The sequence below is a fragment of the Delphinapterus leucas genome, chromosome 16 (genome assembly GCF_059928025.1).
Source record: "Delphinapterus leucas isolate spDelLeu-1000000601 "Yukka" chromosome 16, BTC_Dleu_Yukka2, whole genome shotgun sequence".
In the NCBI taxonomy this organism is placed as follows: domain Eukaryota; kingdom Metazoa; phylum Chordata; class Mammalia; order Artiodactyla; family Monodontidae; genus Delphinapterus; species Delphinapterus leucas.
In genome coordinates, this window is record NC_143144.1 from 17,996,177 (window position 1) to 18,016,255 (window position 20,079).

The window sequence follows — 20,079 nt, forward strand, 5'->3', positions numbered from 1 at the left end:
TGCAGAAATCCAATTAGTAGACTTATATGTAGCAAACAACTTAACATGTAGATAGTCCCTTTTCAAGAAAAATAATTCATCTTTCTGCTAGATACTGGAATTCAAAATCACTAAAAGCACACTGTCACCCAACTTTCTACTTTCTTTTTTAAAATTAATTAATTAATTTATTTTTGGCTGCGTTGGGTCTTCATTGCTGCACGCGGGCTTTCTCTAGTTGCAGCGAGCAGGGGCTACTCTTTGTTGCGGTGCACGGGCTTCTCATTGCGGGGGCTTCTCTTGCTTCAGAGCACAGGTTCTAGGTGCGCGGGCTTCAGAAGTTTTGGCTTGTGGGCTCTAAAGCGCAGGCTCAGTAGTTATGGCACACGGGCTTAGTTGCTCCGCGGCATGTGGGATCTTCCCGGGACCAGAGCTCGAACCCGTGTCTCCTGCGTTGGCAGGCAGATTCTTAACCACTGTGCCACCAGGGAAGCCCCAACTTTCTACTTTCAAAGGAAGGTATTAAGGATAGCTCAGCTGGGTAAATGTCAGACAACCAAGTTATATTCCTGCCTCAGGATGTTTTTTCCCATTTAAAATGTAAAGATATTCTCCATATACAATACTTTGAAATGTCACAAATACATAGTTATACTGTATCACTGTAAATATTGTATTAGAAAACTTACTAAATAGCAGAACTGAAGGACAAGCACATTTCATGATCTTCTTGAAGCACTGAACTTATTTTCTTCCCTGTAGCTTTGCTTATAGATGTCTTCAGTTTCTTAGCTAATTTTTTTGGTGTGTTGGTTATAGAAGAGTCTTCTGTACAGCAACTATATACTTCCACCTTTATCTGAAAGTCTGGCCCTGCTTCATTACTAAAAACAAGGACAATCATAATGTTAGAAATTTAACTCAGTAGAAAATAAAATAACATCCTGTGATGTTTTCATAACATTTAAAAGCAGCATTTGGAACAGGTTTATGTTAATATATGTTAACGAGATAGAATATCCCAGTGTTTATTTAGTATCTAAATGACCTGAGAGAGTCACTACAACTTCGAGAGCTACCAGCTTCTGAAGTAGGGCAATCTTAACTCAACTTAACCAATATTTACAGGCAAATTATTTAAAGGAAAAGAATAAAATGCCCTGGTCATTTTGTTGCCAATGCTATTTCTCCTTTTCATTCCTATAATATAGCTGTTTTTAAGTTATTTACATTACATGTATGATTTCCTGAAATCACGATTCCTCCAAAGGAAAAAGATTTGAAAACAAAGAACACAAAGAAAATTAAAAGAAACAAAAGCTTTCTTCTGCTGAAACCTTTAGTTTTCACGCCTTTTTCATAAAGAGTCATACAGTCCACTCAACACCGCGCCCCTCCTCCCCGCTCCACCTTTGTACCTAATAACTCTGAAATAACATTTCACTATTTAGTTGTACAGGAGAAAACAAACAAAAAAATGAATATAAAGAGATATATTTCAAGGCATGAACTCCTTGAGGGGGAGTGATGTCTTGGTAATCTTTGTATTCTTAATCTAGCGTAAAAGATATTCAGTATGTATTTATTAAACCAATATGCAGAAAATCTGCAATGCCAAGATTGGCTTTGCTCTTTCTCAGACACAGCGAACTATCTTTACTATAAACGATTGTGGTGATGTTAGTAACAGTAAAATGTACTTCAAATCGCAAAGGAGGTCCATCAGCAGTAGATGTTGTCTGTAGAGGACAATCCATCAGCCTCAGAGATTTTAAAAACACAGCATAGACTTTTTAAGATTTAAATAGCCAAACTATAGTTTGAATAAATCCAAGGAATAACTTCCAAATATTTTTATAGTTTATTATTTGGCAACTCTGAAACATACAGTATTCCTGGTAATGACTAACAAATGTCAATATTTAGAGAAAAACCAGAGATTCATAAATATTGAATACTTATTAAAACAATCATAACAAAAAGCACATTTTAAAATAACATTTAGAACATCTGTGAGCAGTTATTTTTAGAACAATTTAAAATATTTACAGAATTAAAAAAAAATTATAAATCATGAGTTGTCTTCCCAAGTAACTTGCATTGTTCTTTCTGTGAAAAAAATTATGATTTTTGTCTTTGTGGTAAAAACAAACAATAGCAAAGTGATGTGAAGAAAAGAGTCCATTAACAGGATGATTTTGGCAAGAAAAGATGCACTAGTAATAGTTGATAATGGAAATAAGTATATTTAGATAAATAATAAATATTTATTTTTAAGTCTCAATTATGTAAACATTTGGCAATATTTGGGGCATCATAAATAAATTTCTTTGGTTCAGTAGAGCTTATAAGATGGCCTGCACTACTGCTGACAACTCAGAAAAATGTATTATATTTTTCTGTGCTGTACAATTCCTTATGGGACACTGAACCAAAGCCACAAAACATGGTTTGCAATCATTTTTTTAATGCTACATGAGTGGCAAAACTAGTACTTTCAATCTCAACTGTATATAGCTCCATAGAAGATGGAAAAAACATGTATATTGATTTTAATAGTTAAGTAGTTATTAATATTTGGATGCAAAGATACTGTCTTTGAAACCCTGTAAGAAATAAAAATCACATACTGATTTAGGCCAATAGAAAAAAAGGCCAGGAAAAACTTATGTTAGTTAAAAATGATTTCTATGGCTACCTGAGGAGTTCTTTCTGGTTCTATATTATGACCACAATAAAATGAGCCTGTAAAAGAGCAGGGGCAATAAAAACAGCCCTGAGGATCACCCAACTTTTTATTGTTTTGGAGTGAAAACATGAAAGTGCACCATAAGAAAAAGAACATCTCAAAATTTTACCAAAGTACTTTGCCTATGGTACATATTTCAGAACTATCTCATAAAGTTGTTATACTATTTTGGTATTTCTGTAACCAAATCTCCTATATGAGATGTAAGAACCTCTTTTATGCCCAAATTCACTCTACATAAAATAATGTTATAATGAGATTCCACTGTATTCATAGTGTTACTACTAATATTACATGATTCCCACTTTATTTTACACTGGAAAAATCTCAAATGCAGAGATGGGCTTATTTTGAATAATGCAATGTTCAAAATCAATTTAAACATTTAAAGATTTTAATGCTTCAAAAATAATCCAATAAATTTGCCTTCCTTTGAAAAAGGTAGAATTTTAGATTCTTTTCATTCAATGAAGATTAAAAAATACTTACAATATGGTCACATTTTCAAAACATATATCTGTGATTGTTTTATCCACAATCACCATGTCAGTATCAAAAACTTCAGCTCCCATTTTGAATAAACAAAAAATGGCATAGCGCTGTGATCCTAGAGAAGAAAAACAACATAACACAATGATTCATGTGATGAATCATGCCTATATTATGTTAAAATCTGCTTGAAAATGAAAATAATTAGCCTAAATATTTGCTAATAGATTCTTATTTTCATACATTGTACACTGTAATCCTTTAACTTTTTATAGAGACTGTTTTGCCAATATATATTAATAGCTTGCCCAACTAAGGCACAACAATTAAAGTAGGGAGTATCAAAAAATAAAGTTAAAAATAGAGGCCTCTCAGCAGCCTAAAGTACCCACCAAACTCACAAATTTTATTCCTAGAAAACTCTTTAAGCTTTAATTAATAGCAAATTTATTATTTTATGTACATACTATTACCCCTGTCATTTGGTTTCCAAGTATATTTTAAGAAAAATAAGTTTTCTATTATGAGAGGTTAGGAGCAAGCACATTAACAGCAAAACATTTTCCACCAAACTGAAAGGGAGGAAACCACAAAAACAATAAAAAGTAGACATGTGAACACAAAAACCATAGCTGCTGGGCCTTCTAATTTGATGATGTTTTTTAAAAGTATTAGGTGATTAAAGGACTGAAACCTCATTACTGAGAAAATGTACCTCTTCAGAAAAACTTAACTCTCTACTGTAATCAGAAAGATGTACTTAATACCTGCATGTATTCCTTTGTAAAGTAATTTATATTTCCTAACTGAATAACAAATATACTAACCTGATTTTGGATTTTCCATATAAAACTAATTGTGCTCAATGTGATTCAGATTTTAAAGCTATCACAATAGACAAGAAAGATAAAGGATTATCATATCTTTTCTGCTTTGCCTCTAACAGCTAAAAATCATTTGAGGTTAATTTCCATGACCCACAATGCATGGATTTGTTAAGACTATATGAAGCCATAAAATGCTGAAGGGGAAAACAATCAGATCAAGCTAAAAATCTTTTCCTCTTACATCCTGTTAAATAATCTGAAGTAAGAAAACAACGCAGAAAGATCTCCAAGATCTCCGTCAAATAATGTTGCCTTTACCATGACTCAAACATTTCCTTTTATTGCACAATTCCCTTCTCTATTACCTGTTACTCACCATCCTTGCACAGGTTCCTATCAACAAGATTCTGCTTATTCTGTCAAATGACATCCATTTATTTCAGTGGAGAAGCAGTTTTTTCTCCTAATAATCTCAAATTTACTACATATTACAGAAGATATTTCAATTACCATTAAAATCATACATACGTTCTTTACTGCTGAAGTGATCAGAGTCTTTCCACATTAGTGGTATACGAATATCTATAGAGGAGGGGGAAAAGAAATGACAAGTAATAATTTTGGTAAATTTCATTTCTTAGAGTGAAATAAACCTCTGAATTCCACAATGGATTCTGACCATTAAAGCCAATATTTATTTATTGTTTAAATATTCAAACACAATAATGTTTTCTCTTAAAAACAGCTTAGACTAGGAATATAAAATCTGTTATATTTATTTTACTAAAAAAACCCACCAACTACTACTCAAGAAATTAATTGATTAAGAAAGGTCTGTAATAAGCTTATGCCATAAAATTTTCTTTTCATGATTGATGTTTTTGAAATAGGTGAAATTTGGGTAACCTAGTGTTCAATTTCTATTTTGGGTAAGCAGTAGCAGCAAATGTAGTTAAATATATTTCAAAATCATAGAATAGTAGAGGTAGAAATGACTTTAGAACTTTTGTCCACTATGCAAACTTTAAAGATGAAGAAAATTAAGTTGTCTAAGATTGACTTGTCTAAGATCATTGGTTTCTGGGAGAGACCCAGCTCTTAACAAACAAATCCAAGATCTCTCCATTAAGAAGATTTAACTTGTCTACAAAAGAATTTGCAGATCTTTGTATATTCATGTTACAAACTAGCATTTTCCTTAAGAAAACTAAAAAGAGGAATGTATTACTTCTTTCAGGCCAAGAAAAGGGCGTACGTTCTAAAAGTGAGCTAAACATATTCCTCTCATTCACACGTTCTTCAAACTCCAAAGTGACTGTGTTAACAATCTTTATTCCGGAAATTAATCTAGAGCTTTGACACAGTCAAAATTTTGCCTTCCTAGTTTTCTCCATTCTTCCCTTTACTTCTAATACTAGGTTAACATTATGTAGTAACAATTTTCCTGACATTCTTATGTTATCTGCCTAGTTTCAAAGTTAGAGAATTAAGGTATTACCAAATAGATTAAGATGTGTGATTACAGCATAACACAGCACAGTAGAAATCTCAATGATAAAGTGAAGTTAGTTTTAATTTTTAATTTTGTACTCAGTACAAAAACAATATCGAACCTTTCTGGAAAATTTCTGTTTAAGACATTTCCTTATTACACTTAGGAAGTTTATTTGCATATTTTTCATACCTATTAATTATGTCACTTTCAAATAATTATAAATCTTTCTGAACATAAGCTATTTGGCTACCTTTATGATGTGCTTCACTTTTATATCCCATGATCTTTTGTCTACATTTTTATTTGTTTAGAATTCTAAGGTTCTTAGTGCCTATTTCCAATTTCCTTTCTAGAACATCTTTGTATTACTCCATCCCTATTCTGCCCAACCAGGTAGAAAGCTTGGCTAAACACTTTACATACATTTCATCCAACAATAATTTTTAAAATATATTTACTAATTTATGGTTGTGTTTTCATTGTCATTTGTCTCAAAGTATTTTTTAATTCCCTCTTCGATTTCATCACTGACCCACTGGTTTTTTAGTACCATGTTGTTTAGTCTCCATGTAATTGTTTTTTCTTGTTTCTCTTTGTGTGGTTTATTTTCAGTTTCATGCCGTTGTACATGGAAAAGATGCTTGAAAAACTTTCTATCCTCTTAAGTTTGCTGAGGCTTGTTTTGTGTCCTAGTATGTGGGTCTATCCTAGACAGTGTTCCATGTGCACTTGAAAAGAATGTATATTCTGGATTTTTTTGGATATAATGTCCTGAAAATATCAATTAAGTTTAAATGACTGTAAAAACACAACCATTCAAAATCTGTGGCATGCAGCAAAGGCAGTCCTGAGACAGAAGTTCATAGCAATACAGGCCTTCCTCAAAAAACAAGAAAAATCTCAAATAAATAACCTAACCTACCACCTGAAAGAATTAGAAAAAAAAAGAACAAACTAAACCTAAAGTCAGCAGAAGGAAGAAAACAATAAAGATCAAAGAGGAAATAAATAAAATAGAGATTTAAAAACTATTAAAAAACCCCAATAAAAACAAGAGCTGGTTTTTTGAAAGGGTAAACAAAATGGACAAACCTCTAGTCCGGCTCACCAAGAAGAGAGAGGACCCAAATAAACAAAATAAGAAATGAAAGAGGAGAAGTAAGAATGGATACTTCAGAAATAAAAAAAAAACCATAAGAGAACACTATGAACAATTATATGCCAACAAACTGAACAACCTAGAAGAAATGGACAAGTTTTTAAAAACATAGAGCCCACCAAAATTGAATCAAGAAGAAATGGATAATTTGAACAGACCAATCACTAGAAGTGAAATAGAATCTCCAAAAAAAACCAAAACCAAAACCAAAAACCCTAGGGGCTTCCCTCGTGGTGCAGTGGTTGAGAATCCGCCTGCCAATGCAGGGGACATGGGTTCAAGCCCTGGTCCGGGAAGATCCAACATGCTGCGGAGCAACTAAGCCCATGCGCCACAACTACTGAACCTGTGCTCTAGAGCCCACAAGCCACAACTACTGAGCCCACGTGCCACAACTACTGAAGCCCACACACCTAGAGCCCGTGTTCTGTGACAAGAGAAGCCACCACAATGAGAAGCCCGCGCACCGCAATGAAGAATAGCTCCTGCTCGCCTCAACTAGAGAAAGCCCGCGCCCAGCAACAAAGACCCAACACAGCCAAAAATTTAACAAAAAAAAATTAATTAAACAAACAAACAAAAAACAAAAACAAAAACTCCCTGCAAAACGAAGTCCAGGACTGGATGGCTTCACTGTGGAATTCTACCAAACATACAAAGAACTCAGACCAATCCTTCTCAAACTATACCAAAACACTGAAGAGGAGGGAACACTCCCAAAGTCATTCTATGAAGCCACCATCACCCTGATACCAAAATCAGACAAAAGCACTATCAAAAAAGAAAATTATAGGCCAATATCTTTGATGAATACAGATGCAGAAATTCTCAACAAAATATTAGCAAACCAAATCCAACAACACATAAAAAAGACCATATGCCATGATCAAGTTGGATTTATCCCAGGGTCACAAGGATGGTTCAACATATGCAAATCAATCAATGTGATACACCACATCAACAAAAGAAAGGACAAAAACCGCATGATTATCTCGATAGATGCAAAAACAGCACTTGATAAAATTCAACATCCATTCATGATAAAAACTCTTACCAAAGTGAGTACAGAGGAAACATATCTCAACAAGTTGAAAGCCTTCTCACTAAATTCTGGAACAAGACAAGGATGCCCAATCTAACCACTTTTTTATTTGGTCGCACCTCATAGTTTGTGGGATCTTAGTTCCCCAACCAGGGACTGAACCCGGGCCCACGGCAGTGAAAGCACAAAGTCTTAACCACTGGACCACCAGGGAATTCCTTCACCACTTCTATTCAACATAGCATTGGAAGTCTAGCCACAGCAAACAGACAAGAAAAAAATAAATAAAATATATCCAAATTGGAAGGCAATAGGTTACATTGTCATTATATGCAGGCGGCATGATAGTACATAGAAAGAACCCTAAAGACTCCATACAAAAAGTATTAGAACTGATAAACAAATTCAGCAAGGTAGCAGGATACAAGATTAACATACAGAAATCTGTTGCATTTACTTACGATAACAATGAAATACCAGAAAGGGAAAGTTAAAAAAAAAAAAAATCACATCAAAAAAATAAAATATTTAGGAATAAACCTGACCAAGGAGGTGACATATGCTGAGAACTATAAAAACACTGATAAGGGAAATTAAAGATGATTTAAAGAAATGGAAAGATATACCATGCTATTGTTAAAATGGCCATACTACCCAAAGCAATCTACAGAATTAATGCAATCCCTGTCACATTAACCCCGTCACTTTATACCAAACTTGAATAATTGTAAAATTTATACAGAACCATAAAAGACCCAGAATTGTCAAAGCAATCCTGAGGAAAAAGAACAAAGCTAGAGGCATAATTCTCCCAGACTTCAGACAATACCTCAAAGCTACAGTAATCAAAACAGCATGGACTGGCACAAAAACAGACATATGGATCAACAGAACAGAAAAGAGAGCCCAGAAATAAACCCACACACCAATAGTCAATTAATTTTCAACAAAGGAGGCAAGAATATACAATGGAAAAAAGACAATCTCTTTGGCAAGTGATGTTGGGAAAGCTGGACAGCTACATGTAAATCAATGAAGTTAGAACACTCCCTCAACACCATACACAAAAACTCAAAATGGCTTAAAGACTTAAATATAAAACAGGATACCATAAAACTCCTAGAAGAGACCATAAGCAAAACATTCTCTGACATAAATCATACCAATGTTTTCTTAGGTCAGTCTCCCAAGGCAATAGAAATAAAAGCAAAAACAAACAAATGGGACCTAATCAAATTTAAAAGCTTTTGCACAGCAAAGGAAATCATAAACGAAGCAAAAAGACAATCTACGGACTGGGAGAAAGTATTGATATTTGTAAATGATGCGATCCACGAGGCCTTAATTTCCAAAACATATAAACAGCTCATACAACTCAGTAACAAAAAAAACAAACAAGTCAATCAAAAAATGGGCAGAAATCTTAAATAGACATTTCTCCAAAGAAGACATACAGATGGCCAACAGGCACATAAAGATGCTCAACATCACTATTTTTTAAAGAAATGCAAATCAAAACTACAAAAATTACCTGACCAGTGAGGTACCATCTCATGCTGGTCAGGATGGCCATCGTGAAAAAGTCTACAAGTAACAAATGCTGGAGCGGGTATGGAAAAAAGGGAACCCTCCTATACTGTTCGTGGGAATGTAAATTGGTGCAGCCACTATGGAGAACAGTATGGAAGTTCCTCAAAAAACTAAAAACAGAGTTGCCATGTGATCCAGCAATCCCAGCCCGGGCATATATCCGGACAAAACTATAATTTGAAAAAATACATGCACACCAATGTTCATAGCAGCACTATTTACAACAGCCAAGACATGGAAGCAACCCAAATGTCCATTGAGAGATGAATGAATAAAAAAGATGTGGTACATAAATACAATGGAATACTACTCAGCCATAAAAAAGAATGAAATAATGCCATTTGCAGCAATATGAATGGACCTAGATATTATCATACTGTGAGGCAAGTCAAAAAGAGAAAGACAAACACCATATGGTATCATTTATATTTTGGATCTAAAATACAACACGAACTTATTTACAAAACAGAAATAGACTCACAGACACAGAGAACAAACTTACAGTTACCAAAGGGGAAAGGGGGTGGGTGAGGGATAAATTAGGAGTTTGGGATTAGCAGATACAAACTACTATATATAAAATAAACAACAGGTCCTACTGTTTAGCACAGGGAACTATATTCATATCTTGTAATAACCTATAATAGAGAAGAATATGAAACAGAATATATATATATACACACACATATATGTATAACTGAATCACTTTGCTGTATGCCAGAAAGTAACACAACATTGTAAACTGACTGTACTTCAATTAAATATACATATATTTACTAATTTAATAGTCAAGTGACAGGATTTAATTGTTTACGTTTTCTTTTCTTTTTTAAAATATTTATTTATTTATTTGGCTGCACCGGATCTTAGTTGCACCACGCGGGATCTTCATTGCTGCATGTGGGATCTCTAGTTGTAGCATGTGGGATCTAGTTCCCTGACTAGGGATCGAAGGCAGGTATTGGGAACATGGAGTCTTAGCCACTGGACATTTGCATTTTCTTGACTAAGAAAAATGTTAATAAACTTACTGGCCAGTTCAGTGAATATGTTTGTATCCATGGCCCATTTTTCTTTTTCATTTTAAAAATATATTTATGGTTTGTACTTTTAAAAATTAATTATTTAGGGACTTCCCTGGTGGCGCAGTGATTCAGAATCTGCCTGCCGAGGCAGGGGACACAGGTTCGAGCCCTGGTCTAGGAAGATCCCACATGCCGCAGAGCAACTAAGCCTAGGTGCCACAACTACTGAGCCTGCGCTCTAGAGCCTGCAAGCCACAACTATTGAGCCCGTGCTCTAGAGCCTGTGAGCCACAACTACTGAGCCTGTGTGCCACAACTACTGAAGCCCATGAGCCTAGAGCCCGTGCTCCACAACAAGAGAAGCCATCACAATGAGAAGCCCCCATGCACGGCAACAACAAATAACCCCCCCTCGCCACAACTAAAGAAAGCCCACGTGGCAATGAAGACCCAATGCAGCCCAAATAAATGAATGAATGAATCTTAAAAAATTATTTAATATTTGTAAGATTTTTGAGTATGTGAGGTAAACATATAAATATTCTTCTTATAAAAACAGTTCTAGCTCCATTTATATATTTAATAGACCTTCTCTTCTTCACTGATTGAATGATGCCATCTTTATCATATATGCCATTCTGAGTAAGTGTTCTTTCCTTGGCTATATGCTTTATAGATCTAATTGAATCGTCATCTATCCTGATACCAATACCATACCATCATAACCATTGAAACATTATAATATACTTTACCATCTGTCAGAAATATGTCCTTCCAAAAACATTTTATTCTCTCTTGCTAATTTCTTTAAGTAAATCTTAGAAATAATGTGTCAAAATTCCCCCTCCAATGTTTTATTAGAATTCTAGTATCCAAAGTAACTTGGGAACTGTTAACTTTACAATATGCTATTTACATAGAGTAGCATAATACAGTTACCCTCATATTTTTATTAAGGTTATTCATGCGGTATTTAATGTTTTTGTTTTTTGCTGCTTTTATTGTAACTCGTTCTTGCTGGTGTTGAGAGCAGCTACAACTTTTTATGTATATGTCTTGAATCTAGCCACTTTTACTGAATTCTTTATTAATTCAAACAATGTTTCAGTAAATTTCCTTATATTTTCTAGGTCTGCAATCTATTATCTTCAAATAGTACTCAATTTATCTATTTCTTTTCAGTAGTTTCATCTTTCATTCTTACTATTTTAGCTAAAATTTCTAAAACTCTGTTATAATATTAATATAACAGACATTGCTATTTTGTTCTTGATTTTAATGGGCTCACCTTTATTGTTTTATAATTATGACTTGGCTGATGTCCTGTCAAAGGGCCTGCTTCTTGCTTGACCAGAATTGCTGACTCACTGCAGTTCACAACTGTTCTTTTTCACAGCTATTCTTTTTCTAGTAGGGTGGTATTAACTATTTACACTATCTTGGAAGGAACATGGACCCTTACTTACTTTGCTGTACAACCATGGCCTATTGGTCAGTCTTGCCCTTTCCCATGCCTAGCTATGTCAGATCCTCAAGAGGAGAAGGTGGACATTTCTTATCTATTTCCCAGGTGGTCACGTACTGTTCAGATGGCAAAAGATGTGTAACTCATTAGCTACATTTTAAAATTCAGTCTCGAAGAGTAGAAATTCCTTCCAGCTTCTTGCAAATGGTTGACTCAGTTTTAATTTACAGTACTCTTACCTTTGTCTTTTTTTTAATGTCTTAATTGACACTTTAATGGTAAAGCGAAAGAGCCATAATAGGATAGCTAACTTGATGCTATCAGGTCCTAGAAGTCTATCGTTTTCAAAAGTGAAAACCGAGGTACTTTGTGAACTGATTTGGCTTTAGTCATCGAATTAGTAGTTAGTGAATAGGCTGAGACAATTACCATATGCAATTATTTGGTGTTGAGCAGAAACAATCAGGATAAACCTCAATTATTCTTTTTACTTTTATAAAGATCTGGCCAGTGAGTGAAGCTAGAAATAGAAATCCCAGGTATCTCCTGGAAATCAATGTAATCTCAGAAACATTATGAAACTTTGTTGCAAATATTCATTTTGATCAAAAGTCACATTTTCATTCCCATGTCAAAAGAAAATGGATTTATAAAGGTGAATTAGTTTTTAATGTTCTTTGTTTTTATCTTTCACAAATATACAGACAAGATATAATTAAGCCTAAGCAAAGATGTAAACAAATTACATATGTATCCCATTTTCTGAGGCTTTTGGCTCCTTAATTTAATTTAAAATTATCTTTTAAAAAGAAGAAACACATGCAGAAATAAGTTTAATTTCTATACTCGAGTATTCATGGTCAAGAAAATAGTTTTTTCTCTACTTTAAATGTTTTTATTTAAACACTCTTCTAAATGGAGTTAATGCTAATTTCATGATTGCTGCAGTCAATAAACTATTATGAAATGACAGTAGAGGCTAACTTTATCATGGCATTCAGTCTTCAACAGCAATTTAACACATCTCATTTGTGTACTGAGTGGCACTACATCAGAAGCAAGGAATGGAGGATTATGTTTAAGTATTTTTAGAGAACCCCCTTTAAAGATCTATAATATTTTGTTTTTTCACATTAAAATGTATTGAACATAGTGAACAACTAATATGTAAAAGTGCTATGCTTGGCATCAAAAGGATAAATAAGATATAAAACATGTTTTATTCCATTCATAATTGGAAAGATGAAAACATAAATATAAATAACTATAAAACAAGCAATGGATTTTTATATATAGCTCAGGTATTTTTCTGAAGAATTTTTGCTGAGGGTAATTCCTCTGATTTAGGACAATTATGTCATATGTAAAATTCAGGTATATCCTTCCTGTAGGAGAATTTTTAACATGAAGACATTTTTAAAAACAGTTCCTTGGGAAAAAAAAAGAAAAAACAACCAAACAGTTCCTTGGGTAAGAGGGCCTGAAATACAGCAGCAGCCTCCCTGAGGCTTTTAACCAATGAAACAAACTAGTTATTACTTAAGGACCACTGGAGGTCTGTTGTTTCCAAAACGTACCAATGAGATAATATTTATAAAAGGTACATTATCTAACTAGCATACACATGAGTCAGCCATGTATTTATTCACTTCAATCTGTGGCATCTCCAAGCCATTGTCTTTAGCTTCCTTAACACTTTGGAGAAACTGAGACAACACAGCATAAGTGCCATCTAGTGGTAAAGTGTCTCCTAACTGCATTAAGAATTACAGAAGGGAAAAACATTTCTAGCAGGGAACAGGGAAGGCTTTATAGATGAGCAAATAGATCCTGAAGATAATATAGTTATTTCAACAGCTAACTGGGTATTAGGAACATGGGGTGTGTTGACAGAACAGGGAGAGAAATGTCTCGTTAAAGCAGACAGCTTATGTATAGAAGTAGTGGAAGATATGACTAGAAAAATATTTGGGAATAGAAAACTCTAGGGGGAAGTCTAGTCTCTATCCTATGGGCAATGGAGTGTAGTCATCCATCCAATCAATATTCACTGAGTGATAACTACGTACAAGCACTGTGTTAGCTCCTGGGTATATAGTGATGAACAAAGCAAACAGGGTTCCAACCCTCATGGAAATTCTGGAGTAGACAAACGTTAAACGCAGTATTGAAACTTCTGAGCAAAAACGGAATGGGGAGTCTAAAGACTTGAGTTTGCAGCCCAGCTCAACCAAAGTCATTTAACCTCTAAGTCTATAGAAAAAGGGAACTACCCTACCTATTACACAGTGTTGCAGTGAGGAAAAAACTTCATAATATATGTAATATACATGAAACAGTTTTCTCAAACTGTAAAATTCTACACAAATGTAGAGCATAATGATGAAAACAGTGTTTTAGAACAAATATTCTGATAGAGGTATGCAAAATAAAATGAAAAAAGAAAATGGACATAGGGAATTAAAAAGCCCCACTAACTCTAGGAAGTTACTTTATAGAATTTATTCAGCAATAGAAAAATGATCCAATATAGCATACCTGATATGGCAATCTTTCCCTTACATGCTGTTCGTGCTTTACTTTCAAAATTCACATCACTGTCAAAAGAAAAAAAACCCTAATGAAAAAAAGGATCTTCTCTAATAAGCAATTGTTTTAACGAACTTTCACAAATGCCTAAATATTAAAAATAAACACATCCTTGAATAATAATGACTTCCAGTTAACATAAACTATTTGACTCAAACTTTATGATGTTTAGTCAACAGTAGCTGGCTTTAAAAGAAATATATAGAGCCATTATCTTTGATTTTTTTCATACAAGCTTTACCTTCCCTGATGATTATATAATGGCTTACTCTACAATGAAAGGCTTTTGTGACCTCTTACATTTAAAAACAAGATGTGCAATATTTGTACAGGTCCTAGGAAGTATAATACCTTGCATCACCATTTCATAAATTATATTTCTAGCTTACCAGATTATAGTTGCCTGAAAAAGTTAATGAACTTCCCAACCATGAACATGCTGCCCAAGGGTATCTTATCCTTATAAAATCTAACAAATATTTAAAAAATTACTCTCTGCTACATATTCATGTGTGGTAATATCATATTTCATTTCCTTGAAGTTCTAAAAAGCTAAGCATACACTGAAACAATAAATGAACTAAGTTGGCAAAGGAAGGGAGTAGCCCTCTAGAGAGAATAAAATGTGGAGAGGAAAACATTATCATGACAATAGAAAAGGTCTCAAAGGAAATTCTTGGGATATAAGACACTTCCAGTTCTGACTGTAGACTATACTATTATCATAAAAATTTTTTTCAGGGACTTCCCTGGTGGTGCAGTGGTTAACACTCCACGCTCCCAATGCAGGGGGCCTGGGTTCGATCCCTGGTATGGGAACTGGATCCCACGTGCATGCCACAACTAAGAGTTTGCATGCCACAACTAAGGAGCCCACGTACCACAACTAAGAAGCTGGTGAGCCGCAACTAAGGAGCCCATGAGCTGCAACTAAGGAGCCCACGAGCTGCAACTAAGACCCGACACAACCAACTAAATAAATAAATAACGACACAACCAACTAAATAAATAAATAAATACTTAAATATTAAAAAAAAATTTTTTTCAAAATAGTTATCTTCTATTAGACCAAATCAATCTCATCTCTGAATAGTTATCCAATATCCTATTTCCTAATAACCTGCATTTAGAGATTAGCATTCCATTTCTAGAGCAATGTATCCAGGGGTATTCTTCTTTGCACTCTTTTTTGGCCTCTATTTAATTTGGTTAGCTAATTAACTGCCAGTTAATTTAACTAGGTACTTCAAATACGTGGTAAGATAGAAACTTTTCATTTGAATACTGTTCTGATTCTAAAAGGGCTTTTGTAGAAAGGTTGGGTGGGAGTTTGAAGTGTATCTAACTAAGTTTCAGGAGAGTGACACACCTTAACACATTTCAGTAGCCTTGTTAAAAAGATTGCAAATATATTCATTATCATGCATCCAAATTTGAAAACAAAATACATCATCCCACCTTTTTTTACTCTCTTAGTGGATTAAGCACATAAGTATTAAAGGCGAAATATATTCCAAAGGAGCAAAAAGAATTTACTGACGTATTGAAGTCGATAAGCTTATATGGGACATTTATATGGTATTTACAGAATCAAGCACTAGGTGTAACTAAAGTAATGTTGTAGACTTAAAGCCATAAATTTTCAGGATCCTATCTAATTACCTTATGGTCACACTGGTATTTAAGTTAAAAGGAAATTCACTCAGTGAAAAATAAAAGTACTCATTATTTCAAAATAATGTTTTGTTGAATCATAAATTTTAAAAAGAGTCAAGTTCGGTATTTTATACTCAAGTTCAGTTTGTCACGTTGGAGAATTTTAGCTGGCTTATTAATTCATCAGAGTGAAAAATTCAATTGAATAGTCTACTATGTTGTGGTGAAAATAATATACTGAAAGGCCCACTAGAAACCAAACACAAATCTCAATTTCCTCAAATTGGTACAAGAAATACAATATAAATACAGTTGGTTGGCATTTGTAATACTTCTAAAAACACGTTCTATATGAGCAATGCATAATATAAATTCTTAAAATATTTATTTCAGTGAAAAAATACAAGGAAGCTCTAATACAGTGAGTAACTTGAGTATTATGGAATAGGTCATAAATTATGTTAAAATTGAAATCCATTAGGCATTATTAAATTGGATTAAACTTGAGGCTTTGGCAGACAAATGAAATTCTAAAATACTAGAATCACCAAAAGCAAACTTGCTGAATATTTACCAAAAAAATTTTTCCCCTCCAAACTATTCAACCACCTGGCAGAGTATAGCTTTCTCCCCTATAAGTATAAAATTACTTACATAGGCATTTTCAGGACCTGTCAACAAACTTATTATATACAAATATTATCAAATTGTAATATAAATCCAATTAACCATATAATCTTACAGAATGATTCTTTCTTTAAAAAAATTGAGAGATGAACTAAAGTAATCCAGACTCATGTTTCAGAAGCTTGAATTATTTTCATTTCAAATAACTCAACTGCTATTTAGGGTGCTAAAATGTGATGTTTTTCTAATTAATCCAAATTGACAATAAATTGTTAAACATTATCTGTTTAATAATGTGCTACTGTAGCTAATAGTTTGCTACAGTTAAATCAATAGTTGTTTTAAAATCTGCAATGTTAATGTCAATTCTAAATGCTACAGTTAGAGAGCCAGTCTGAGGAAAAAGCAAATAACCACAAAATCATTCAAACGAAAGCACAGCTAAATAATAGTGTACCTTATTCTTTTTTTTTTTGTACCTTATTCTTATGAACCCAGTTTAGAGCATTATTTTGGTAAGACTTGTAATTTAAAAGATAGAGATAAAAATATATAAGACAAACTTTTAACTTTGTTTTATTAACTTATATTTCTGCCTGTAGGTAAATAAAATGACCAACAGAGGGTGCCAATCAGCCACTTTGTTGCTCAAAAATCTGTATTAAAATTGGCCAAGTAAATACATATTATCCTATTTTATGTTGTTCCATACGGGAATTTAAAATAGCATTTCTTTTCCAGAATTAACAAGATACAATGAGAAATAACACAATGATGAAAGAATTTTATATTAACAAAGCATTTAGAAGAATTCTAAATACTATTCTATTATTTCAAAGCAGGTTATAAAATTCTTCACCTCTTGTGCAAATAAGTGAAAACTAAAACACACAGAAATGCTTAATGTGGACTTTTAAACCACCCTAAAACTATGTGGTATAAAATTAATACCTTCATAACTATGTTAAGCTGGGAAGATGAGTTTTCTACTTCAAACCTTGAGACAACAACCTCTTTTCAACAGACACCAAACAATATAAAGTTTAAAAAAAAATAATTAATGTCTTAACTATACCATGTTTTATTGTAGAAATACCAGGAGTACATAATTTTCACTGGCAATCCACATTTTTATTTTTGTTTATATTGTAGTATATAAGCAATTAAACTAGGCAATTGGAGTATAAGAAACTAGTTTTTGTGGCGTTATTAAAATCAGAGTTATGGTGAATGATACCTAAAATTAGGTACTATAAATGTCTTTGACTAGTATTATTTTCACAAAGCCAAATACAGTTTTAAGAAGTTAAGGCAAGAGACAGACTAGTGGGTTGGGGCAGAGGAGAATATTATTGCTAAAATGTAAGCTCTGCAAGAATAGGGATTTTTTTGTCTATTCTGTTCACTGCTCAATCACCAGTGCCTGGTATACAGCTCAGTACATTCTAAGGCATTTAGTAAAGACTTAGTGAATACTAAATGAAGTAAAATAGGATATGCCTTTTTGGTGGAGCAAGCAGTAGATTTAGACTAAAGTCTTAGGTGTGACTCTTATCCATCAATAACTGGTTAATGAGTTGCTGTTAACCTCTTAGCCTCAGCAACCTCACCTGTAAAATGCAGGAAGTATCTACTTATCTCACAGCTACCGAATGCAATAATATTTTTAATGTATTCTGAATCATTCTTAGAAATGCTACACAAATACTAGGATTACTTTGTGAGTGTTTGTATTTTGGGCTTCAGTATTAACTTGGAGCTTATGTGGAACCTGGAGCTTATGTGGAAGAGGTACTAAATCATTTGTTAAAGTGATCAGAGTATGACTTTCCAGTCTGTGTAAAATAATGGTAGCCACCTAAACTAGAGTCTCTCCAGGAAATCCTACAAAAGGTTTCACGTCAACAAGGAAAGCAAAATCATCTACAGCCCACACCGACAGCATAACTGGAAAAGAGACTATCACAAACTTCAATTTACACGTAAGAGAGGAAATTGACAACTGAAAGCATCAAAACCAGTTCCTGGAGGGCTTACACAAGTAAAGAGTCTGGTATTGCAAAACGCAAATAAGACCAACTTATGATCTCCTCTAGAAGATCATAAGAAAAGAGAATGGATATAAAACCAGTGCTACCACAGCACTGGTAGGGGCTCCAAAATAATTCTGGTTCAGAAGTTGTTAGTCTTGTGGAGAAGACAGACATGCAATAAGCGAGGTATCCTTTGAAGACTTGGCCATGGAAAAAAAAAGGGAGGAGGAGGAAAAGGGGAGAGGGACACGGAGGGGGAGGAGGAAGAGGAGAAGAAGGAGAAAGCAGCTTAAGTTAAAAACCCTAAGAAACAAACCAGTATCAAAGGATCAGAAAACCAACCAACCAACATCCCAAAAGGAACCATTTATTAAAGAAACTACTTTTCATAGTTCCAATAATAGAAAACACTCTTGAACTAAGAAACCAAGTAAGCCTTTTTACCCAACCCCCTCCCCACCACCATCACTTGGCCCAGGAAAATGCTACATCCTACGTATTTCATTTTGTTTCATTAGGAACAACAACAAAAAAGGATCCAAACACCCATAGAAAGCTATTATAAAGTGAAAGTAGAAAGAATCAGAATGCTTCAGCTGATAAAAATACCCCACCAAAAACTTTCCAAAAAATATAGAATAACAAACAAGGTAACACGATACTCCAAAATGAATTAAGTGTAGCTAAGTAAGCTATTGCAAATATGAGAGAAACCATGAATCTGAAATCTAACACCTCACATTAGTAAAGGATAAAGAGCAGGTAAATAATGCAAAAAGAAGAAAAAGAATAAGAGAACAAGGAAAGAGGCTGGAAAAAATAAAATCATCTCTAAAATGAAGAGTAAATACAAGGTGCCCAAGGACAAAAATATAAAACTGAAAGTACACTAAGAGAACCCAAAGAACCAAAAGAACCAAAATAAAATAAAGAGTTTAAAAACATCAAAGAAAAAATGAAAGACATAGAAGACAGGCAAAGAAGATCCAACTTGTGTGCAACTGGAGTCCTTAAATAAGAAAACTAAAACAATGAGATAGGACAGAATTAATGTTTTCTGGAGGCTTTAACTCCAGGAAAACCTGAAAATAAAAGAACTGAATCTACATATTTAAAAGGCACTAAATGAGCTAAAATGCTCAGCCGTAGTCACATTCCAGTAAAATTACCAGCCTTTAAGATAAAGAAAACATCTTTCAGCTTCCAGATAAAAAGACCAAGTCATTTACAGGGAAAAAAAATCAGTCCACAAAGGAAAAAAAATTAGACATTAGGTTTGTTGATAACACGACAACAATGGAGCAAGGTATTCAAGAAGCTCAAGGAAAGAAAGTGTTGGCCAAGGATTTTGTAT

The 20,079-nt window shown here is 33.7% G+C and overlaps 1 protein-coding gene across 1 annotated transcript in view; it reads right to left on the reverse strand.

Annotated features, from left to right (window-relative positions):
• RTKN2 (rhotekin 2) overlaps nucleotides 1-20,079 on the reverse strand; it is an 88,349-nt gene that overhangs the window by 51,355 nt on the left and 16,915 nt on the right. The window contains exons 3-6 of the mRNA XM_022560629.3: nucleotides 14,359-14,417; nucleotides 4,573-4,626; nucleotides 3,218-3,335; nucleotides 669-863 (exon numbers count right to left, since the gene is read on the reverse strand). Of these exons, the coding sequence (XP_022416337.1) occupies nucleotides 669-863; nucleotides 3,218-3,335; nucleotides 4,573-4,626; nucleotides 14,359-14,417 (426 nt within the window). The remainder of the gene's footprint in view (nucleotides 1-668; nucleotides 864-3,217; nucleotides 3,336-4,572; nucleotides 4,627-14,358; nucleotides 14,418-20,079) is intronic.